Source organism: Fusarium tjaetaba, assembly GCF_013396195.1.
Source record: "Fusarium tjaetaba strain NRRL 66243 chromosome Unknown NRRL66243_c0000028, whole genome shotgun sequence".
NCBI classification, from domain to species: domain Eukaryota; kingdom Fungi; phylum Ascomycota; class Sordariomycetes; order Hypocreales; family Nectriaceae; genus Fusarium; species Fusarium tjaetaba.
The window spans coordinates 193,664-217,707 of NW_023501224.1; the positions used below are offsets into that span (position 1 = coordinate 193,664).

A 24,044-nucleotide genomic window follows, 5' to 3' on the forward strand; every position below is an offset into this window, starting at 1 on the left:
GGCCAAGAAGCATAGTTCCAAAAGGCCTCAAAGTCGGATGAAATCTATGGCGAGATATTGGAATAGATTGGACTGGTATATAAGCGGCTGCTACTTGGGGCCTTTATGCTGTCCTGGTTTATTTGCTTGTCTGTATTGACAACTAATAAATCGAAGGACTATTTAGATATTGACCTGAACTTGTAACTCTATAGTAAGACAATAATTTGCGTCTCTTACTGAACATCTGTATCTGTGGCTGGAGAGGCTCTCTAGCCACACTCCCCTCATGCAATAAACTTTTGCGGCTACCTCAGTGTTTATAACCAACAAACATAAAGTATCCTGCAGGAGGCCTACCAACATGGCTTCCCCGCTCCATGTCTTCGATCGCATTTGGAAAAAACACCCTTTTCCCCCCAACTTATTACCTTGACCAAAAGAGCCTCACTTTATGAAAAAAGTTTATCAACAGTCAGCTATCTCAACATGTCGACGACTCATGAACCAGAACTGTTGCTTCAAGCCGTTTTCCATCACCTAGTCCTTCCTTCTAAACTACCCAGTAAGAACGACGAAGGTGATCATGGGCTGGCGTATGATCTTGGAAGTCGACTTCGACGCGCCTTGGCCAAGTTCAGTGACCATCAAGACCAGGATGCTTGGAACGTCATAGTCAGCTCTATGAAAGCCACAGCATTTTTGAACCAGGGCCAACTGATCAGCCACGAACTTCTGGAATACCTTCAAGGCATCGCTAGTGGCAAGAACAACATATGGCTTGCCCTTTCTGTCACTCAGCAGAATTCTGCTTTGCTAATCCATCGCGATGACATGTCGGTTTCTCTTAGCCTTTCTCAGTCTTGATGACATATCAGCTAATCCCATAATAGTAAAGATACAGTGGTTTTCGAAGCATTCCAGACTGATGCCCCGGTTCAAGATGTTCTGGCAGCAAAGCACTGCCTCACGTGGGAATTTCCCCATCGTTCAGCCCAAGTTCCATTCCGCGTTTTCAATGATATTTCCTTTCAGAGAAACCTGGCTCAGCTTTTGGCACAGGCAAGCAACGAATCTTTCGATATGTTTGCCGCGAAGGCTTCCAAGGGCGGAAAATCGATTCCCGAGACCCGCAACTCCACAGACCCTGCCCTGATAATTGACATGCTCATGTCACTTTTAGAGGGGCTTGGAAGTGGCGTCCAAGTGCAGTCAGTCATTAAAAAGGTTCGAGATGACGTTGTATTGGGCTCATCCGAGATTCCCTGGCGGCGCTCTTCGTACTGGCTGGTTCTTCGCGTAGCATTGAGACGCATGCTGCGGGAGTTGCTAGACCACAAGTGCGCAGGCATGGGACAGGTCTATTACAAATTTATTATATGCACCATGTTGTCCGACCTTCTTAAAGACTCTGCTGAGCGTCTGCACCCCGAGATGACGATGCAGCTTCGATCAAAGCTCTGCCGTCGCATGGCGAAACTCGAAGCGGATAGCGCAGTGTCTTCACCATCTTTGCGCCGATTGTATAACCAACTTTTCGCATCTACTTCGGAAGCCTTTGAAGATGTCGTGAAGTATGCAACGGAACGTGTTTCTTTGCAATGGGATGACTTCAAGGCCAGAGCTGCTCGCCGTATTCCATCTCTTCCGCGCCGTGTCGCAGAAGCTGATTTATACATGAGACTCAATAATAGTGGCGAATTTCTGACATCTCAGATGTCACAACAGCCCAGCCACCGATACCGTATGACCTCTCCGGATGTGCTTCAGTTACAAGAGGGGTCAGTTCTTGAAGTTGGCCGCCTAGCCGACCACTATATTTCCCTCCAAGATATTGAGAGTACGGCGGCTAAGAGACTTACTTCCACATCAGAGAAGTCTCAAGAAGTGTGCAAGTTACTTTCTAAAAGTATCATGGACCTACTTACTAAGGTGGGAGACACCTTCAACATTGACTCGATTCCGATGAGTCGCCACCTTCTCAGACTCTTCGAGCTTTGGACAAAGATGGACGAAGCGGCAATTTCCATATGTCCATTACTGAAAGAATATCATCCTCTATTCATTCCTGATGCCTTGGATGTTCTTTGTTTGATGACTAGGGACGAGATGGAACGGTTGTTACTAGTACAGCGATATATTCGCAATCGTGTGGCTTCACACAAGAAAGGCCTGGGTACAATCTTCGACAACCCCAGGAAGGGGTCAAACTTTCCTGCCAAATACGTCTCTTCCACTGCGGCTGGTCGTCAGATGTTGGTGACTGGTACGCGGATAGATGATGCTTCATCAAGGGCCAGACAATCAACCCTGTCCGAGCTCGAGCGTCTGACAAAAACGTATGACAGCTTGACACAGTCGCTGAACGACCTTACCTGCACATGTACCGTATCTCCTACTGGTAAAAAACTCCCACATACTTGCCGAAGATGTCCGAAATTTTGGCGACGAAAGAAGCTCAAGATCAGTGTCCACGAAGACTTTCTCCCATCAACAGAGACTGACCAGAGCAAGGCCCAACGGGCAGCTATTCTTCTTGAGCTGCTTATCCCTGACTACTTGTCTGCCTATCGTACAGCCACCTGGCAGTTGTATCTCCTTGGAACCACAGTGCACTCAAGCACCAAAGGCGTCCCCAAACTGGTCCTTGAAGATATCACCGATATCAAGAAGTTCTCCCTAGAGGTGAACAAAACCTTCACGCTTGCTTCGCGCAAAAAGTCATTCCGGCAAACTCACTATGGAAAGTTGAAATTACCGAAAACACCTGACCAGGTCACTTTTCGTTTTGGAGCTGAAATGTTTTACTATGATACTGTCTCAAAGGTTTGGGCGGACGAACTCCCCAAGATTCCATGGTATCAGCACCTTTTAGGCTCCTGGCTTCCACAAGGCATCGTGGATCCATATGAAGCGCCCAGAGGAGTTCTATGCAAGCTTTTGTATCGTCCCTCTTCTTACGAGATCGTAGCAAGCGAATCAATGGGTCCGCAATCCACATCTGGTAACGATTTCTGTGCCTCCCAGCGAGCGGTTTCTGCGCGAGGCCGACGTTGGCTCGAAATTCTGAAGGAATTGGCTGCTTCCAATTTTGACTTTAGTAGTAGAGCTGCAAACTCTTTCTTTCATCGCCTTGCCATGCAGGCCGGCCCAGCTTCACTGGAAGAAGGACTGCTACGTGAAGTTCACTGGGTGTTCAACAGTGAAGAGTTCTGTCACAGACTGAAAGAGCGGCTCGAGGCCTGGATGGACACGATGGAACAGAATTGGAGACAGGTCGATCGGATGAGTAGTGTTGTGATATTCAGTCTCCGGCTATATCACCTTTGCCCGCCGGCATTTGAAACACAGGCTCATGAGCTCTTATTAAGAGTCCGTTCCATTACCTCAAACTGGATTCTTCAATTACAGCATGAGGTGAGATCAACATTTGACGGCGACATGGCCGGCAAGGCCGCCACTTTTGCCTTCTGGGCCGCGTTGCTTTGCCGACAAACATTCTGGGGATGTTTAGGTCATCATGGCTTTGAAAAGACGGTGCTCAAGGATGACCCGTTACCTTTTTTCCGATCGTCCATCGCGCTTCAGGAGAACCTGCTTGATAGTTCAGATAAGCTGCCCACTCACTTGCATAGTCTTTTCACCCAAGACATGTCTGCCTCTTATAACATGAGGAGTATTGTCGAAAAGTGGGTAAAGAGTGATATCAGCCTGGTAGAGAAGGCTATCGACGAGACATGGGCTAGTGCCAGCGCTTTCGCTAAGAGGTCTTACTCCCCGTGGAAGAAGCTCCCAGGCAAGCACTCGTGGTGGATTTCATCCGAGACCGCCCCCAGTGACTCAATAGCTCCACAGAGAGTACATTATCATATACTTCAAGGTCACTTACTAGTGGATCAAAAGCCCTTGGGGAGACTTCCCCGTGAGATCAGAGATAACGAATCTATCCTGGAGCTTTTTGAGGGGCGACACTTGCTAACACGGCCATCCGGACTCTTGGACTATCAAATCCTTGCCGAAATGGAAGGTCACCAGGTTCATGTCGGCATCAGAGATGGCAAAATAACCATCAAAGCTCTATTCAGAGGCTCCATTCTTCAGTTCGTCCCGCGTTCTATGCTGAAAGGTCCAATGGGCTGGGACCTACCCGCAGACCTAGTTGACGATTGCGTGCACTGGCTGGACTTGACTACTGGGAATCTTGAGATGCGTCGAAAACCACGGATCTGGAGGCGCAAGCTATCGAACTGGATACTCGATATCCGAAAACGAAGAGCCACCCGAAACCCGGGAGCCAGTCTTGTTGAGCCAAACTCAGAGATTGGGAGGAAAGTCGGTAGTATTTTCCAAGACTTTGAAGACTCCAAGAGGTTGACGATTTACCAATCTGCCAATGGAGAGTTGTCTGTGGAGTTGAAACGCTTGGAGATTCGCTTCCATGTCAACCAGAGGGGTTTACTGTTTTGCCCTCAGCTAAAGGCTGAAGTGGACCCTCAGCAAGATATCGGAACGCTCCACGGGTTGTGCAGTCGAGTGACTCTACGCGATGCCTCGAACCCTGACAGAAGGATTGTTCTAATCCCAATAGGGAACATCCAATGGCAGAGAGAGGGAATCCATGTCGCTGTCAGGATTTCGAACGAAGGAGTGTACGCTAAATACACACTTAACCCGGTTCTAGGCCGACTAGACTGCCCACCTGAGCCGCTTCTTCTTTATCTCAAGGCAGCAATACATGCGCTGACGTCTTTCCCACTACCCGATGACTTCACTGGGAAGACAGGAACCGAAGAATCTCGCCACTGCCTGCTCTCGGCTCGTAGTCAGCCTTGGGCTCCTTTGGCGGGCTTCCCACAGAGAATGTTATCTGTCATCAAGTCTCTATCACCGGAAAGAACCCTTTACCCCCCAGGCATCAATCTATATCAGAAGGTGCGTTGGGATCAGCATTTGACTTCCACAATCCAACATGAAGACTTGGCTCCTCTAGTCGCTCTGATTGAACGTCGGTCACGAGATCTAGAGGCTTTTAGTATGACACAACCTCATCAAGACAATATGTCATGTACCGCGTCTGTGGCTCATTTGCAAATCAGAGGCCGTATTCGAAGGCAGCTTTATGATCGTGTCTGCTTTGAGTCCGATTCAACAGTACTTTCTCAAGCAGCACAACCGGGTAACTTCATCCCTAATGGAGTTCAGAAGTCATCAGTGAGGAGCTGCCGAGTGTATCAGGCCATTCGTGCAGTAATGGACTCTGATGTTGGTCTGTTTCGCCTTCCTAAACTTGCCCCAATTTTAGAAACGTGGAGCACATTTCGAGGGATCAAGGAATCCTTGTCAGATATTGATTTGGCAGCGACTCTAGGTGTTGGAGCGCCACAGCTCTGGGGCTCTGTTGTCCAGAAGCTTCGTGAAAAAGACCCTACAAGAACTTACGACAAGTATTTTTCCCTAGCTTTATTCGCCTTCGACGACGATGTTGACATGGCTGTCATAATATGGCTTGTGGCACTGTTCAAAAGCCGTAGGCTCAGTCGCATCCAGTCGCCTAATCATTCCCTGTTCACAAACTTCCGCCATTTTGAAAAACCGTCTGAAGATGTGTTTTTATCACGAGTGCTACCAGAATTGTTCAGTGGCGATCAGAGCGGACTGGTGCTGAAAGGTGATCCTAAGAAAGAAGCGGCGTCACGAATCACCTCTCACATTTTCAAGATGTGGCCAAATCCACCGATGTCGAGACAAGAGTTCGAATTATCGGTCAAAGACTTAAACCTGAATGTCCAGAACTTAAGCCTCAAGAAAACCTGGCTGAAATTCTACCCTGAACTTCAAAGACTGAAGAGTAATTGGGAGCTGTCTGTCTATCTCCTCGCGCTGGAGAGCGCAGCAGAAATGATGTTAGGCAATCAATCGGAGGCAGAGCAAAGCATGTATCAAGACGTCTGGAATTTTGAACCAACGCGTTTGAGTACCAGAGACCCGGAAAGACCTAGAGAACATTCAGCGGCTCAGGTTTCGATGATTGACTTACTATCGAGGCATAAAATCCACGAGAGGCCCGATGAGAACTCTCAATGTTGGCTAGAAGAGCAAGGCCACTCTGCTGTTGGAAGTTACAACTCCAGCCTCCAGACCCAGGTTTCAGAGTTGCCTGTAGTTCAAAAGCCGGAGTTTCATACACTCCGGACAATTACACAACGACTCGTCTCTTCCCCTCTCACTTCGCAACGGGCTTACGGGGAGGATCTTTTAGTGTCACTAGCCGCTTTGGCTCGACCGCAACAGAGCCGAAAGGAACTTTATAGCAGACCACATGTGTCTTCAGTGAAAGGAGAAATTACTCGCTACCGTCAACTACTACGAAAGCAACAAGATAAAATCGAGCAGTTGGTTTCGCAAAGTGACGAGGGCTCAACATGGCTTTCAAAGGGCCAGCTTTGGCCCTGCTTCTCACCAGTTGCAATTCTTGAACAGCTGAGAAATGGCAACAGATCGCGAGTGCCTCATGTCTTAGTTAACAGAATAGTGGAGTATGGGGTCCTGACTACGCGCCTTCAGCGTTATCTGCGGATAGAAGATGCGATTCTGCGCAGAGATGATAGATGGTTGGAGGAGAACTTTGACACAGAGGGACACTCCAACTGGAATCCGCTCAAGTACCCAGAATGGCTTCTCCTAGAGATCGACAGCAATATGCTGATTCGACCTATCCAATTCGAAGTAGCGCAAGCTATCATTTCACCACCATCGATGTCCAATTCTGTTCTACAGATGAACATGGGCCAAGGTTTGCAATGGTACTGACATTTCACAAAAGATCGATTAGCTGACTATTACTGTAGGCAAAACCTCTTGCATTATGCCCATCGCTGCGATATTGTTGGCTGACACAACTAATCTGTGCCGACTGGTTGTGCCCCGAGCACTTCTCCTTCAGACAGCACAAGTGATGCAAAGCCGACTGGGGGGGCTGGTAGGTCGAGAAGTTTGCCACATACCCTTTGCTCGAAGATCACCTACAGACGACCAGACTCTAGACCTTTATCAAAATCTTCACAGGAGAACTCTCGCGTCAGGGGGGGTCATGTTATGTTTGCCAGAACACCTACTTTCCTTCAAGCTGAGCGGGCTCCAGAAGCTGGCCGACAAGGAAGCGAAGAAAGCGCAGAAAATGATGAACATCCAAGCATGGTTGGAGTCGTCGAGCAGAGATGTCCTTGACGAGTCTGATCTCACTCTCTCGCCAAAGACACAGCTGATATATCCCAGTGGCATTCCCACCATGATTGATGGTCACCCTCAGCGGTGGCAACTTATCGAAGACATGCTATCTTTGGTTGAATCTCATGTGCCTCAACTCCAGGTCAAGTTTAAAGATGGGATACATGTATGGCGACGACACGGGGGCTTTCCTGTCATTCACCTCTTGCGTCCTGAGGTTGAGGATCATCTCAACGCTCTTCTAGTGGATGATATCTGTTATGGGCGACTCTCGTATGTGCGGTTCAAAGCTGATACAAGTCCGGATGCCAAAACAAACATCAAACTATTACTTTCAACTACTCAACCATCCGCATCTATTTGGAAAAACGCAATCAGGTCGTTGGATGACGAGCCTTCTAGTACAAAAACCCTCCATCTTCTTCACGGGCTCATTCCCCAGCGGCTGTTGATTCTCTGTCTGAAGAAGTCATGGAATGTTCAATACGGCCTTCATCCTGACAGAGCTCCCATTGCAGTGCCATTCGAAGCTAAGGGAATACCCTCGCAAACTGCGGAGTACGGTCACCCCGACACGGCGCTTGTTCTTACATGTTTGAGCTTTTACCATGCTGGCTTGACCAAGTCTCAACTTCTCCAGAGTCTCCGGTTCATCAGCAACTCTGAAGATCCCTCCTCATACTATCAACGCTTTACCTCGTCACAACACCTTCCAGGAAACCTCCAACATTGGCATTTACTGGAAATGGAAGACGAGGCTCAGATCACCTTGCTCTGGCAACATCTGAGGTTTGAGAAGCATGTGGTCAATCATTTCATGAATAACTTTGCGTTTCCACAACATGCCAAGCAGTTTGGAGTAAAGTTGCAAGCTTCGGCTTGGGACATCCCCCTGCTATTCGAGAGTATGGAACGGCAAGGCATGACAACAGGCTTTAGCGGGACCAATGACAACAAAAAGATCTTGCCACGCACGATTCGTCAAGATGATCTGCCCAGTCTCATACAAACCAACGCTGAAGTCCTGGTACATATGCTGGAGCCACGCAATCAAAGATGCTTTCAAGCTGTTGATCAACATGGACGGCATCTCAATGAAAATGGGATACTGGAACTACTTCGAAGCAATGGCATCAAGATATTGATAGACGCGGGTGCCCAGATCCTTGAGATGGAGAACCACCAGCTTGCTGCGGCCTGGCTTGACGTCTATCACGAAGCCCAGGGCGCGGTGTATTTCGATAAGAACAGCCGTATCATGGTACGAGCTCGTTTTCAAAAGACGCCCGTGCCGCTTTTGGCTAGTTCCTTTGCGGACAATCTCGACAAATGCGTGGTCTACATCGACGAGGCGCACACGCGCGGGACTGACTTGAAGCTTCCAATATACGCGCAAGGAGCTGTGACATTGGGCATTAATTCGACCAAAGACCAGATCACGCAAGGTAAGTGCATACAACAACCAGTAGGCCGTATGAGGCTAACTATGATAGCTGCAATGAGACTAAGGCAACTCGCGACAACGCAATCAATCGCATTTGTTGCTCCCCCAGAGGTGTATACAAGTGTTTTGTCTCTCCGATCCGACCACAATCCAAAGGTTGCATCGTCGCAGCCATTAAAGTCTCCCGACATTATCCACTGGCTCCTAGAGCAAAGTTGTCAAGCCAGTGACAATATGATGTCCTTACACATCGCCCAAGGGTTCGACTTTTGCAGACGTGAAGATGCTCTATTGAAGTTCGGAAAGTCCTCGCAGAACAAAAAGACGAGAGACAGGCTCCTCCAAGAAGTCCAGCAGCCCGAGGGACAGACATTGGAGCAGCTCTACGGGCCAAAGGAGCAAGTGTTGTCGACTGGCTGGAAAGCAATCAAATCTGCCCATTTGCAAAGCTTTGTGACAGAACTCCATGGGCTGGAGACGGATCTGGTTAAACACCAAAGGCGGGCATGTTCCTCTGCTTTCGATGAGGTGGAGCAGGAAAGAGAAGTCGAATTTGAGGTCCACCAGCTTCGCGAAAAGCAGAATCCTACACATCTTACTGCCCTCGAGTTTCCGGGCCTCGACAAGGCCCTTTTAAGATTCTGTGAGGAGCCTGTAGTAAAGGTGGATGGCCTACATTTCATCCAGGCTCTTGACCTGATCGGTCATACCCATCTTGGATTTAAGTATGGTATTAAGCCCAAGGGAACTTCCTCGAAACTGCTTGTCTCCAAGGAGTTCTCTAGAACAGTTCAAACCTCGAAGGCTGATGCTTCTCGCCATCTTATGGTACGTCCTCTAGCAACTCGCTCTAGACTAAAGATACTAACGATTTGTGTATAGCGACCAGTTGAATGGGTACTCTGGAGACCTGATATCGAAACAGCCTTGATCGTCATTCCTGAGGAGGCTGAACTCCTTCTTCCAATCCTCCGTAGGATACACACACCCACGACCTTTCTTCTTACATACACATCTCCACATACAAGATCTCTCTTAGAGGTTGGTAACCTTGCCTACTATCCTGTACCAACTCCGAAGAAGGAACTTGTGATCCCTTCCTGGCTGAGCATTGAGATTGGTCTCATGGCCGGTCGATTGTATCTTCCTTATGATGAGTATACGAAGCTACGAAGCTGTCTCGAAGTTGACGGAATGGCAGAGCCTTCGGTGATGAAGGAAAATATTCATCGCAGCAGGAAACATACCCTTCCCAATTTTGGTGCTTTCAATCCTCAGTTGCTCTCAAAGTTTTTGACCGAATGGATTCCATATCGATCTCGGTCATCTGATATCATGCACAACCCTATGGGGTACCTGCTTCAAAATCGGGACCTTCCTACGAATCACCCGTTCTTTACTTTCAAACCCAAATCGGCAGCTATCGAAACCAGATCATTAGCTGTTTATGGAGTGGCCACTAAGCGCGCAGATGACCAAGATAGTGATGATGAAAGCGAATAGAGGTTTAGCGGTAATACAGTAGATAATTTAATACTAGATATATATTAGGATAACATTTTCTTTCATAGCTTTATTTGAACTGGGGTATCTTGCTGTCGTTCTAGATTACTTAAGGAATGTATTAGCGATGGCCACTGGCGATTCCATCTTTTTCGCAGCGGCGCTTCTCTGTGACCCCACTGAAGGTGCTTTGCCTTGTGAAGTCCGACGAGTGTGGGGAAGCATCGGAAAGCCTGGGATGGCAATGATGATCCCCCCAAAACAGCCTCAGATCCGTGACACCAGGCAAGACTGGAGTGTTGTCACCCACAATGCATTAAACGAGAAGCTTGAGGACGCGTTTCAGTCAACTACTGTACATCTCCTGTTTACCGACTACGTTCTTCCAATCGACGTTGGTACTCACGGAAACAGAGATTTTGAGGTGTATTCAAGGCCCAGGAGACATGATAATGCTGAGGGTTTTATGACATAAACTTAACTTTTAGACATTTATTATATCTAGAGATCCTCTTGTCTTCTCTCCGTTAACATTCGGAGGACTGTCTAATAATAGAGGAGCTAATGAATTATAACTAGTAAGAGCCAAGGAAACTGTCACAGCTTCTGTAGTTGCCTAAGCCACAAAAGGTCTCGATTTTTCAATACTGGAGTACTTGCGTCAGATCATAGCTTGGCAGTTGCTTTTGACCAATAGGATATATAATGCATGTCAGTAGGCTACAGATCTGGCTAGCGTTATATTAGAGTCAGGCTGGTAAACGGCTATCGGCACTTCACATCTAAGATTTAACACTATTAGGGGAGTCTATTTATCAATTGCAGCAAGATTTATTAGCTATTTTAGGATTTTGGGTAGGTACCCGTATTGTAGAAAGATTTTGAATGCTAAGCTGCTGCCTACGTTTACAGCCTATAGTTAAACCTTATAGGCAGCAATAACCTAACTATTTACATCCATTACGCCTCAGGCCAAAACCGACATCATTGTCACTTCCTAGTACCATGTTGTTGTTTATACACCATCGTCCCAGTTGCGAGTTTAGGGCTTAGCCACTAACTCTAAGGCTGCCCCTTGATAAGTGTCTGTCAGTATAGCACTGTAACCCTCCATCAGAACATTAAGGGCACCTGATGTACGCGGTCATAAGGTATAAGAACCCCGCTCCAGCCTGTCAAAGAGCCCTTTTTCCTTCCTGCTATGATCCTTATTCGCACCACAAGTAATACTTGAAGATTTCATTACGCTGGATCGCAAATTCTCCGCAGCCCTTGAACCCAAATATCATCCTCACCCTTGCCCTAAATCCAGAGACAGATCGTGTTCCCTACATGTCAGCGCATACTTCTCCGGTCGCGGAAGAAGCGTTGGGAGGTGATGGGTCACCCTTACCAGCTGGCTGGATGGCGAAGTGGAGCCCCAGCCACAAGGCATGGTTAGTATCACCAACCTACATTTCGTCAAATGGTTTGAATGAGCAGCTCACTCTTGTTTTCCAGGTACTACGTCTTTTTTGCTACAGGAGCTACCCAGTGGGAACGTCCCTTGTTCCAACCCGAGCAACAACAATACCAGACTATTCAAGACCAGGATCCGAATGTCCCTACGATTGAGAATCACCCAACTACCACGGAAGTGATGGCGGACAATCAAGTCGTTGGGGATGGAGATCGCGGTCTGGGAAAGACTACACTGGCTATTGGTGGAGGTCTTCTGGCCGGCTATTCCCTTCGCAATAAATTTGAGAAGCATCACGAGAGCCATGGCCAACAAAATGGGTTAGGGAAAATGGCTCAGTCTGCTGCAATCGCCGGCGCTGGGGCCGTTGGAGCCAAGATAATGGGTCTTTTTGGAAATAAGCAGCAGCAGCAGCAGCCACCAGCACCACCTGTACAAGTGGCAACACAGACACAGATGCATTTCTATCCAGTCTATGTGCCTGGACCCCAGGTATCGCCGCCGCAGCTCAATCATGGGCAACCTTCACCAAGTAGCTCCAGCTATACCCACAGTCACACTGCTGAGACAGTTGGTGCGGCTCCTGGCATACAAAGCTTCGGAGCGCCGCACCAGGTGGGAACTGCGCTGATGTCTCTTCAAAGCACTACTTCTGTAGGTGCTTTCCAGCCCCAGAGTGGTCCACTGCTGCATATACATGGTGCCGTATTTGTAGACAAGGACGTTACACAAATAGTCCGGAGCCTGGTGACCCAACAACAAACTCTGCAAACTAAAGGAGATTCACTGATTGAACAATTTGGGGACCCATGGCCTGAGGTCGAAAGGAAGATGTTCAATGTGCTATATTCTTACGGTGATCGACCTATGGAGCTTCTTGCCGCTGAGTAAGTATAGTCTGATTGGGTCAAAGGAAAGATTAGCAGTTAACCTGTCTCATGAAAGCACCACTTCGTCAAATATCGAAATCAATCATGAGGCTCTATCCAAGAAACGAATGGAATTTTGCCAGGCTCCACCATCGCCAATTATTGCCGTGGTTTGGGGATATGAGAATGTATTGACGTAAGTATCAGATCGTTCCGACATACTCAAAGTTGCGCAGGTCACTGACGACATGACATAGACGGTCCAGGATGGAACAGCTGGAGAAGACTGGTGAGTTGGATGGTGGGGGTGATACGCTTGGAGCAGGTGGGTTTTGGGGTTGGGAGCCAAAGACGTTGGTGTGCTATTTTAGGACTGGTACGGGTGGGGTTGGGATCGCATCTTGTAGAGATGGAGGGACAATCCGCCTCCCTTGGAACCCACTGGCTAAATGGGCTTAGCGTCACTATAGATTCTTACAGGTATAGGTTAATAGAGCGGCAGAATGGTCATGGTTTAAAGTCTTACAGGTTTAGAAGAAATAAATTGTAGGTTATTAATACCTAAAGCTAAAATATATCATACTAGAAAGAACTTAATTTATAAAGTCAGTTACTGGGGTTATAAATAGATATTCCTGCCGCTTTATGTTCTCTTTAGTTAGTCTCCTGTCTACTATTTTAGATAAGAAAGTTCTAGACTATAGCTACACGAACTGCGTCAAGTCCGTCCTCTGGATCTCCAATAGTTCCGAGTATTGCCCCAAGGTTATCAGGATCCTTAATCAGTTCAAGGGAACCATCATCCGCGCTAAAGAAATAGAACTTTCCGTCCAGCTCGAACAATGTATACGGTGCTCCTGATTCAGCACCCAGGGCGAAGAGAGGTTTAATGTTACCGCTCAGCCCGCGACTCGCTAGAACCTGGAAGACTTTACCGCCTTCGCCCCAATACTCACCGCCACCTATGTCTTTGTAATTGTTTATCTATTCTTCGGTCGGTGGTTTATACTATAGGCGTTTGATTAGTGATAGGGACTCGTCATTATAGCTGAAGTTTTATACTCTGCAATCTACCATAAGTACGCCATCGGCCAGTTAAGTATTTGAGTTTATGGTAAGAGTTAGAATTTAAATCCTGAGTAAAGAAGGTGCTTTGCAGAATGGAGAATAATAGGCAGCATGATGTATACCTAGTCGTCGTATATATAGGCAGCAGGGGTTGGAAATATATCGTGCATTGTAGATCACTATGTGCTGGTACCTCTAATTAAAGGGACTTATAGCTAAGTAGCAAGTACAGTACACTAAGAGATACCTCTCTCAAGACCCCCAGCAACAAATCAGAATATCTTAAAAGGCAGGAATAACCTCTTTTCAACCTCTTAGAAAGTCAGTAGCAGCCTTTGTACAGTACGGGACCACTTTAGTACATTTCCAACCCCTGCAGCCTGTACATGTCCCCGGAAAATGCCACTGACGTCAATTGTGAGACGGTATGTGACGTGGCATTTGACCCATAGCTGATCGACGGCAATAGATCTATTAGGTTGGCTGGCAATGCATTTCAGCTCGAGACTAGTAGTTTAGCTATGCTATAACTGATAACTGCTGCGTATAATCACCAATTGACTCTCTAAAACTGACTCTAAATCTAGCGCGCATGTCTTCATAGGCAGAAGAATACTGATCGCCATCTAATTATCTGAGGAAATGGTTGGCGTGTCCTTCCGTCCCGTGCCTAGTCCATGTGCGGTGGCTATACCAAATTAGGAGTGTCGGAAGCGACACTGGTTCAAGAAGGTTACATGCCTGACTGGAACAATCTCTGACCCCAGTAATGCTCCACGACTGTGGATTATCTAGTTATTGAAAGCCAAATTGGCTCGCATGGGCTTACCTATCAGAATTGCATTGTCTAAGAGAGTTAGCGTAACAAATGTCTTAAATAAGTGCCAAGCAATGCACAGCCGAATACCGGCAAGCGAGTCGCAAGGGAAATAGGCAGAGACATGTCTGCTTTGTATCGTATCGGCGGCAATTAACCCGAATCCTACGTTTAATCAGAGGAGAGAGATTATTAAAAACATCAGTTCCATAGGCTTCGCAACGGCCAAGAACGAAGAGTCCATACCTTTTCAAGTCATGCTGTCTTGGGAGAAAGTATAATATGTTACTTAAGGTTTAATGACTAATATCTTACATGATGGTGGTTGGATATCTCGACTCTCTAGGTACTTGAAGTAGACTCAAACGCCTTGGGAACAAGGTCGAAATACAAATGATCTAACCAAGACTTTATGGCGAAAAGCTTAGTCTGGCAATAGCCGTTGTTTTGCGATGCGAGGAGTTGTATCTCTCGTGGAGAAACATGACTTCAAGCAGCTTATAGTTTAATTGCCGTCAGTCTCGCTAGAATCAATGGCAATGCGCTAGCTAAAAAGCTTCTTCCTTCCTAACCGTGCCGCAGTGTATACATGCAGACATGCCAGGAACAACTACATGCAAAGATCCATGTAAATAATCGAGTCACAGATTGATGGTCTCGTCCGAACTGCTGCAGGGATATGAATCCAGCATCTGTCGTGTGTGGCAATTCCCTGTCACCCGCGATAAAGTTCTCATTCGCCTTAAGGTTAAATGCCAAAATGGGCTGTTTGTATACAACCCGATGCTGCAGGCAGTACGCGCATACATTCCTATGTGTTAAATAAGACGCATCAGTGTCTGTGTCTCTTCCCGATCTTCCTTCGAGTTGCTTATTCGAAGCGCTATCTCCATCAGAAGCCCATGTCAGACTACTTTCAAGGGCCTAACAATTCGGCCAAGCTCAAAGCCGTAACGCTTACGTTGCTGGCTAGTGCTACTATCTTAGTCATATGGAGAATATGCTGGCGTCTCTGGAAAAAGGTTATTGGGCTCCCAGATTACCTGTTGATAGTTGGTCTAGTAAGTGTCTTGGAACTCAATATTGTTTATCGCATATACTAACTATTTAGTCTCTGAGCATATGTCTTGCTGGTTTCAACCTGGACCGTAAGTATCGCGAGTTTCGTGACGAAATACTTCTGACAAAGTACCAGCTTACTTCCGATGGGGCTATGGTTATCACAAAGATGATCTGCCGCCAGATATCCGGAAAGCCCTGACGCCTAAGATTGTAGATCTTCCCACCTACCCGCTATCTCCATCCCGCCACTAACAATGACAGTGCTTCTGGCTCAACCAGGTCTTTTTCAAGGCGACAGCAGGCGTAATCAAGCTTTCTATTTGTACTATCTATATGAACATCTTCAACAAGCCTGTTCTCTTGAGTACCAAGATCGCGCGATACGCCAACTTTGCATTGATGGGCGTCATCATTGCTTATTACACTGGCGGCACTCTGGTCTCGACATTCCAATGCAACCCAATCTCTAAAGCCTGGCAAGGTGATCTCGACGGCACATGCATCGACAACACCAAGTTTCGGGTAGCAAATGCCTACATCAACTCCTTCACGTCGGTTTTGCTCGTCCTGATACCGTTTCCTGCCCTTCTGTCAACGGGGCATCAGAGTAAGGAAATATGGCAATTTCTCTTCTTGATTGCCTTGGGACTTGCGTATGTTGATACAGCCATTGACCAGATATTTTTATACTAATAAACTAACGGTCTAGTCATACGGCTTGCGCTGTGGTTCGCGTGGTAATGATCTACGTGCCGAACGAAGGGGCTGCTACTGATCCTCACTGTGTGTTCATTCCGTCTTCCCGATGTTTTGTCGTTGATCTAATTATCTCAGGGTATAATACGACGCCGAATACTCTCGCTATGGCTGAGATTTTCACGGCCGTCATTGTGTCCACTATCATGACAATGCGCCCTTGTTTTCAGGTTGTGTTTAGTGGGATAGCGACGACGGTGACAAGTACCTCGCGCACGCGAAGAACTCGAATGAATAGCTCGGGAGTCATGGATACAACCACGAGCCAAAAACGAAAGGTCGATCGTCAAGGCTTCAGCAAGATTGGGCCGACTAAAACTGAGGCGATGAATATCGAGTTGCAGAGCAGAGACCGCAGCACTGAAGAGTTATTTGCACCTGGTCAACACTCCAGTAGAAAGCTTGAAGAAGCATAAAACAGACTTAATTATATAGAGATATTTCTGATCAAACCTGACGATGGATGGAAAGTTAATTCAGTCCTGCCCCGCTCGGAAACTATTATGCCCGGCTTGAAGCAATAGACGCGTTCGCGATTTGCAACCATTTACTATCTTGAGATCTGCATCGCGATGGAGATGATAGATTTTGCTACGCTGGGTCATAAATCGCCATATCCATAGACTAACTATGCAGCTTGCCATAATTCGCCTTGTTGACTCTCCGGTATATCCATGTCCCCTGCCCTGTCATGTGACCAAATTCAGTATCCACACGGGTCTGGTAATGCCGCCTTGGCTTCTTCGCAGGCAATGTGATCCCACCAATAGTTCCTCGTGGGATCAATACCCCCCACGAACATACCCTCTATTACCGTTATTATTTGTGGCCCTAAGACCGTTTGCATTTTTACCATGTCTTCAGGGAGCAAGAAAACATAAGACTTCAGAAGAGGATGCCTAAATAAATTTAATGAAGACTTACCTAAACTTACACTAAATTGCCTAATTCTTTTCATCCCTTAGGATAAAGCTCTCAAGTTTTCTTACCTCTCCCTCCATGTACAATAAACCGCATATCTCCACCAACCCCAATTTGGATCAATTGAATGAAGATCTCTGCACAAGATCGTCAAGCTAAATCCCATATCCTACTGGATCAAAATAAAGTACGCGCTTCGATGGGGGAAGTGCGGGGGTCAGAAGCTCCGATCTCAGGGTTCATCTGTCACCTTGATTGAACAAAACCACCGTTGGAATGATAGTTGACATAGCGTTGATGCTCACATATCTCTACGCGTTCTGTTGCGCTGTTCGCTGTTGTATCCATGGAGCCGGGAATAAACTTCCTTAGTGCTTACATGAAGTGACAGCGGATACAGCCCACTGTGCCCGATTAATCTCCTGCCATCATCGTCCGATTCTATCTTCTATCTCCGCCTCAATCTCGGGGAACATGAACTGCAGCGTCTGTGCCGCGCCCCTGCCTCTCGTCTACGGATGCTACGCCCTGCCCTGCCAAGACCTATCCTAGTCATCCTTCGGGCATTTCGGGTTTACAAGGATTAGTCACCGAGAGAGTTTTGTTCGCCATCCCATCTCATCCCGCCCTCTTCTATCACTGCTTCTTTAACTAGAGGCTGAGGCACAGTTCTTCAACATTGACAGACTGGGTAATACGGAAGGGAAGAAACAATGTATTTCCTACTACGCATCTCCTGGTTTGTCGTTGTACTCAGTTACCTGGCATCTGTTGTTGTTTGCCGTGATGACAAGAGAGACTTTCGTACCAGATGTCTAGCATTCAAGCCAACAAGGCTCATTGACAACTCAACATTGACGCGACAAGAGTTTGTTTCTGCTGGTACAACATTGCAATTGCCAGACAACGTCCCGACTTGTAATCGTGCCTCTCAGGCTGTCACAGCCGACCTATGTCGCATTGCCCTCCAGATTCCTACCTCAAAGCGATCCTCCATCAGCTTTGAGCTATGGCTGCCCAGTGATTGGAGCGGATCGAGATATCTGGCAACAGGCAACGGTGGGATTGATGGATGTGAGTAAACGCCCAGCTAACAGACTGTAGTTTATAGCGAAGCTGAGACAAGAAAATTAGGCATCAAGTACGAGGATCTTGCTTATGGTACAACTAATGGCTTCGCTACCATGGGTACCAACAACGGCCACAATGGTACCACGGGTATTACCATGCTGAACAACCCTGAAATTATCAAGGACTTCTCCTACAGAGCGTGAGTACTATGGCCCTCATAAACCCCCATTCATGAACTATTAGCTGACCATCGAAGTCTGCACACTGGCACTCGCTCAGCGAAGAAGCTCATAAAGGCATTCTACGGCAACAAGCCAGCTCACAACTACTACCTCGGCTGCTCGCTTGGTGGTCGCATGGGCATTAAGGCTGCAGAAAAGTACCCTAAAGACTATGATGGGATTGTAGCGGGGTGCCCAGCTGTTGACTTTAACAATCTCCAAGGCCAGAGGGCCATGTTCTACCCAATAACAGGATCGGCAGACTCGCCCAACTATATCCCCATTGACACCTGGAAAGGCCTGATTCATGACGAAGTTCTCAGACAGTGCGACAAGATTGACGGCGTCGAGGATGGAATTATCGAGGTCCCAGACAAGTGCTTCTTCAACACAAAGACTCTTCAATGCAGCCCCAGACGTCCCAAGAATTGCTTGAACTCGGCTCAAGTCGCGCAGCTGCAAAAGATCTATGCTCCATATACCTATCCCAACGGCAAGCTCATCTTTCCTCGCATGAACCCTGGCAATGAACTCCAGGCCGTATCGAAGCTCATCGCAGGCACTCCCTTCAGCTATTCTGAAGATTGGTTCCGATACGTCGTATACAACGACCCCAACTGGGACGCCAGTACCTATAACACAGATGATGTCCGAAAGGCGGATGAGCTGAACCCATTCGATATTCGAACCTACCCCGAAGAACTTCCCAAGTTCAAGAAGCGCGGTGGAAAGTTGCTCAGCTATCACGGTGGCCAGGATAACCAAATCACTCAGTTCAACACCCAGCGTTTCTGGAACCGCATGTACTCTGCCGACAACGACCTGCAGGACTACTATCGCTATTTCCGCATGTCAGGCATGTTCCACTGCAACTCGGGTCCTGGCGCCTGGGCTGTTGGTCAGGGCGGTGGTGCCCCTGCTGCGGGGATTCCCTTTGATCCGCAGCACAATGTATTGGCGGCCATGGTGGCGTGGGTTGAGAAGGATCAAGCGCCTGCGAGTTTGACTGGTACAAAGTTCATCAACGACACTGTTACTAACGGCATCGACTTTCAGCGCAAGCATTGTCTGTACCCTAAGACGCAGACATACATTGGCGGTGATCCCAAAAAGACATCCAGTTGGCAATGCCGATAGATTTGTGTAGTATCAATACCAAAGACATTGTGTTTACTTATCTAGTCTATGCTCACTGTGAAGAGTAGTGCTCATCTTTTAATTCAATATTTTTCAACACCAAGGACATTCTTAACATTAGTCACAGGAGTTAATCACCTTGCTTCTGAACTAATTGCAGATATCTACAAACCTCACTACTGGTTCTGGCACAGGCTCCTGTAATCTATCCCCACAGAACTCACACAACTGGATCTGATCGTGGGGGTTAATCTTTTCCTTATCGTCATTGTTGCCGTTCAACACTTCCATTGTCTTTTTGTCGATAGCAATGGATGAGTTTCCGTCCAGATAATCCTGGCAATTGCGGCATCTCGCTACATTGCATTGGCCCAGCGTAGCTTCCCCTTCCTGCCCGACTTCAAGCCATTGGACTACATCCTGGCGTTTCTAGATATACACTAGTTAAATTTGACTCTTAAACTTATTATATACATATACCGGTTAATTAAGTAATTTCATATTAGCTACCTGCTTACCCAAGCCCAACTGAAATCGAGGTATCTTGTACTATATAAGGCTCTGCATTTTTCTCGCTTTTTAATATCGCAAATGCGATTCTTACATTACGTCTCGCTGCAGTGTCTTTTCAAACAAAATAATCGACGGCATGTCCTTTCCCTTGTCGCACATTCAACCATCATCAGAAGGGATGGAAGACAGCCTTTCCATCTTTGAAAACTTGGAAGACGAAGTTACCATCGAGTCTTCGGCTGGTCCTCACAGTAGTTTCCTCTATTTTATCCATCTTATCAGCGCGTTGGAGATAGCTATCGTCAATCCATGCATCTCAGATCCAGAAAAGGCACTTGCTGCATCGGGAACATTGGGCGCTGGAGGGCAGTGCGTGGTGGATCGCATACATGATAACGAAAGGTAGTACATCTTGCTCTCATCCCGACTCGATACCTTGAAGACCCTGGAACTAACCAGGCTGTGTTAGGTGGTCCGGAAAACCCGAATCCATCGTAAACGCCAGCGTTGTGTATAAGAGAGCATGCCGAAGAACGTCTCAACTTGACCATCGATGCGTCTCTAGAGGCTTCTACAAGGGAGGTTTGACTGTTGGGATGTCTCGGAGGCCATCCCAACGTTATCAAACTCCTTGGCATTGCTTGGGAGAACCCAGGAGGTGCCCGAGTCCAACCAATCCTCGTTCTCGAATATGCTACACTGGGCTCACTGGCGGATCTGGTCAAGGCATTCGGCTCCGGCGATCAGCGCCACGTTGGGTTTTCTCAGAAGAAGGAACTCATGAACGATGTGGCTTGTGGTATGGCTACCATCCACGAACAACGCTTTATCTGGGGAGACTGCAAGCCTGAAAACGTCCTTCTCGTGCTTGACGCCTCCAGAAGCAACGGAATCAAGGCCAAGCTCTCGGACTTTGGGCTAAGTCTGCACAATCCAGATTCGACTACAGAGTTTCGTGGGAGAACAGTGCCATGGACTGCGCCTGAGGCTGCGTTTGGTCATCCATGTCCACCAAGAGGGTTTGACAGTCTAGCCCGCGCTGAAGTCTATGCATATGGACTGCTAGTTTGGGATTTGGCCATGGATGGAAAGTGCCGTTATCGCGCATACTTAGGTCACAATGTAGCTGAGACGGATCAAATAACTTTTGAGGAGTTTGAAGTTCTCAAGAGAAACGGCGATGACTTTATCAGAGGGGTTAAAACTTCAGTTTGGAGGCATCTTCGGAAAGGTACTAATTTCCCAGGGCCGCCTATTGCATCCAAATCGGAGACTACGGCATTACTAGATATCCTCCGTCAGTGCTTGGCCACTGAGCCAGCAGACCGCCCAAGCTCTATGGTTACTCTTTATCGAGAGGTGGATTCGTTGGCTAAGCAGTAAGTTGCATCACAAGTCTCCTCGTCATAAACTTAACTCCTTTCTAGCAAGACTTGTCCGCCCATCTCTGTTGTTCCTGATTTCTCTGGTGTATTCAATAATTCGTACCTGACGCGTTCATTTGGAGCTCATACCAGCCTTGGGCTAGTGGCGGCTGAAATCCTTCGCCACCTCACTAAATTATCGCACCATCGATCGGGCGCAGCCCATTTCCAAATCAGCCTATGCAATTTAGTAGGCCTGGGAACTCAGACCAGCTTTCATAACGCGTACACTTCCATGAAGAAAGCAGCTGATCTCGGTTTTCACGATGCTCAAGCAATGACCCGAAGGCTCAGGTGTCTACGAGACAAGCGACCCAATCAAGCAACAGAGGACCCAGAGATTCTTGTGGATGTCGATACTGAGAATGAGGCAACGGAGACCCAATGGCTTCTTGATGCCGCTCTACAAGGATGTTGGTTTGCTGCTGAGGACCTGCGTGATGACAATCATGAGCTCATACGGTCTGAAGCCGCGGCTGGGAGTTGGCGCTGCAACTTCTATCCACCGCCAGAGACAGATGCCTTCTACTCCAGTCTTCCATATCATACGACCATCCTTAAGAAAGACTGCGATGCCCTGGAAAAATCGTTACAGTCTGAAGTTCCTAGTATCAACTCACAGGATAGGAACGGCCAGACTGCCTTACATCTGGCGTTAAGGATGGGCAGCGCGACATTGGCAAAGACCCTTCTGAGCAATGGAGCCTCACTTAACATTGCTGACAACTCTGGCACTCACCCTTTGCACTGGATTGTCGCACTAGACAGGAAAGGCTTGTCAGACATCGAAAGTCACTTGTATTCCGTCGACATCAATCCTAGGAGCCATGATCGGGTGCAGTCAAAGCATGTACTCGCTACTTTGGAGCCAGGAACGCCTTTATATTGGGCCTTAGAGACGCGAAATCTTGACGCCATTGATCTTCTAGTCAAGCGTGGCGCCGACGCGTACATCGAAACCGGAGGAAGGTCTTCCGCCATCCATCGGACTTGCGCCTATCACGATCTTGGTGTTTTAAAAGCGCTCTTCAGAACAAGTCGGGAAATGAAGTTTGACTCATTCGGCAGATCGCCAGTGTCATATGTTGTTGCCAACGACTTCCTACTACAACGACAAACAAACAGTAGCCGGAAAGACCCGAATTGTTCGGCAGCAGCTTTACTTGACTTTCTGACTACAGACCTGGGCGCGGACATCGAGTATGTGAATTCATCAGGCGAGAATGTGCTTTACAAGGCCATCAAACAAGGCAGTGAGAGCGTGGTCATCGATCTTCTTGGATGGCTATCTAAATAAGCTTCGTTGGGCACCCAGCTGACCGCCCCTACTGGACTGAACCACTGGTCAGCAGTCAGGCGACCAATCTACACAAAGAATACCTTGATCATGCTCCATATTCGCAATCTTGTGGGATCAGCTTCCTTCCAAACTTTACTCAACCACTCTTCGCCAGATGGACTAACACTTGTCCATGAGCTCGCCTTCTGTCCGGATTCTGCTGACATCTTACTGGACCGTGCTCGTCTTATGGTCAGTACACAGAGTCTCAGAAGATATGCAAATATACGTTCGAGCTCTCCGTTCCGTCGGCTACAGACCAGAAAAGACCGGCCCCGGTTTACCCCCTTCCAACTTGCTGTTTTGTGCCAGAAGTTCAAACTTGCAGATAAATTTATCGAGGCCTGGGCGAATCCACTCGCTGGGGCTCGCAGAGTGAGGTTCTTGGGGTTTCTGATACGCTACCAATCTTACTCGGATTACGAATTGAGTACGTGGCTGGATTATATTGCTCATGATCCGGTCCCGAACATGTTAAGGCGCTTCCCGCACCCAACTACTGTTCTGGCCTCGATACAATACGTTCTCCAGCATGACACTCGGTGGTGGAAAGTCAAAGCCCCATTAGAAGGAATTGATAGATATATCGGTATACTTTAAGGTGAAGTGGATATGGATGCTGAACATGATCCAATGCTTCGCTGGCGGCCAGGGTTGTTTACAGCCTTGGAGCACATTCTATTCTCCGAAACAGGTCCTGAATCGAACCATGCTTCAACTTTAGAAAGGCACGGAACTTTAGGGTCCCTGGACAGCAATACTTTGAGCTTCAATCACCGTTCACGACATATAGCCGACTTCAAGTCCTTTCTTCTATCGCAGACCGAGGAAACGTTGAAGATGTCGACATCGGGACACCGATTTGTCACTGCTCTGGAGATGGCCTATAACATGATCCGGGCCAGTGCCAACCCGAAACAGGCCCGCGATGTTTTCCGCTCAGTTATTCAGCACTTCAGTGGAACGATGTATTCTAACTTCCCATATTACCACTATTACCCTCTTGGGAGGACTCGCTGGTATAATCTTGCCAGAAGAGAGACTCTTTTGCATCGAGCCATCCGCGACGGGGAAGTAGACATTGTTCGTCTTCTCCTAGAGCATGGAGCCGATTGGAAGATGGCCAACGTCGAATGGCAATCACCCCTCCACTTATCGAATCTTACATGCCGTGAAGAAAACCCTGCCAGCCCCGAGAACCCCTCCTCGTTCCTCCAGTGGTTGAGCCCGGCCC

General features: G+C 47.6%; 5 protein-coding genes across 5 annotated transcripts; all 5 read left to right on the forward strand.

Annotated features, from left to right (window-relative positions):
• Positions 1–468: 468 nt before the first annotated feature.
• FTJAE_1552 (uncharacterized protein) lies at positions 469–10,153 on the forward strand (the record flags this gene model as incomplete). The annotated part of the gene is made up of 4 exons (XM_037347654.1): positions 469–815; positions 873–6,772; positions 6,828–9,478; positions 9,533–10,153. 4 exons carry the CDS (start codon positions 469–471, stop codon positions 10,151–10,153), a joined length of 9,519 nt encoding a protein of 3,172 aa, XP_037211404.1.
• Positions 10,154–10,280: 127 nt separating this feature from the next.
• Positions 10,281–13,342, forward strand: FTJAE_1553 (uncharacterized protein; the record flags this gene model as incomplete). The annotated part of the gene is made up of 6 exons (XM_037347655.1): positions 10,281–10,577; positions 11,423–11,589; positions 11,654–12,499; positions 12,558–12,677; positions 12,739–12,806; positions 13,164–13,342. The coding sequence occupies 6 exons, from the start codon at positions 10,281–10,283 to the stop codon at positions 13,340–13,342; spliced, it is 1,677 nt and encodes a 558-aa protein (XP_037211405.1).
• Positions 13,343–15,268: 1,926 nt separating this feature from the next.
• FTJAE_1554 (uncharacterized protein) lies at positions 15,269–16,600 on the forward strand (the record flags this gene model as incomplete). The annotated part of the gene is made up of 6 exons (XM_037347656.1): positions 15,269–15,427; positions 15,478–15,514; positions 15,562–15,638; positions 15,690–16,081; positions 16,138–16,211; positions 16,263–16,600. 6 exons carry the CDS (start codon positions 15,269–15,271, stop codon positions 16,598–16,600), a joined length of 1,077 nt encoding a protein of 358 aa, XP_037211406.1.
• Positions 16,601–17,818: 1,218 nt separating this feature from the next.
• FTJAE_1555 (feruloyl esterase B-2) lies at positions 17,819–19,534 on the forward strand (the record flags this gene model as incomplete). The annotated part of the gene is made up of 3 exons (XM_037347657.1): positions 17,819–18,179; positions 18,240–18,375; positions 18,433–19,534. The coding sequence occupies 3 exons, from the start codon at positions 17,819–17,821 to the stop codon at positions 19,532–19,534; spliced, it is 1,599 nt and encodes a 532-aa protein (XP_037211407.1).
• Positions 19,535–20,183: 649 nt separating this feature from the next.
• On the forward strand, positions 20,184–22,768 carry FTJAE_1556 (uncharacterized protein; the record flags this gene model as incomplete). The annotated part of the gene is made up of 4 exons (XM_037347658.1): positions 20,184–20,298; positions 20,655–21,278; positions 21,336–21,426; positions 21,475–22,768. 4 exons carry the CDS (start codon positions 20,184–20,186, stop codon positions 22,766–22,768), a joined length of 2,124 nt encoding a protein of 707 aa, XP_037211408.1.
• Between the last annotated feature and the right edge of the window lie 1,276 nt (positions 22,769–24,044).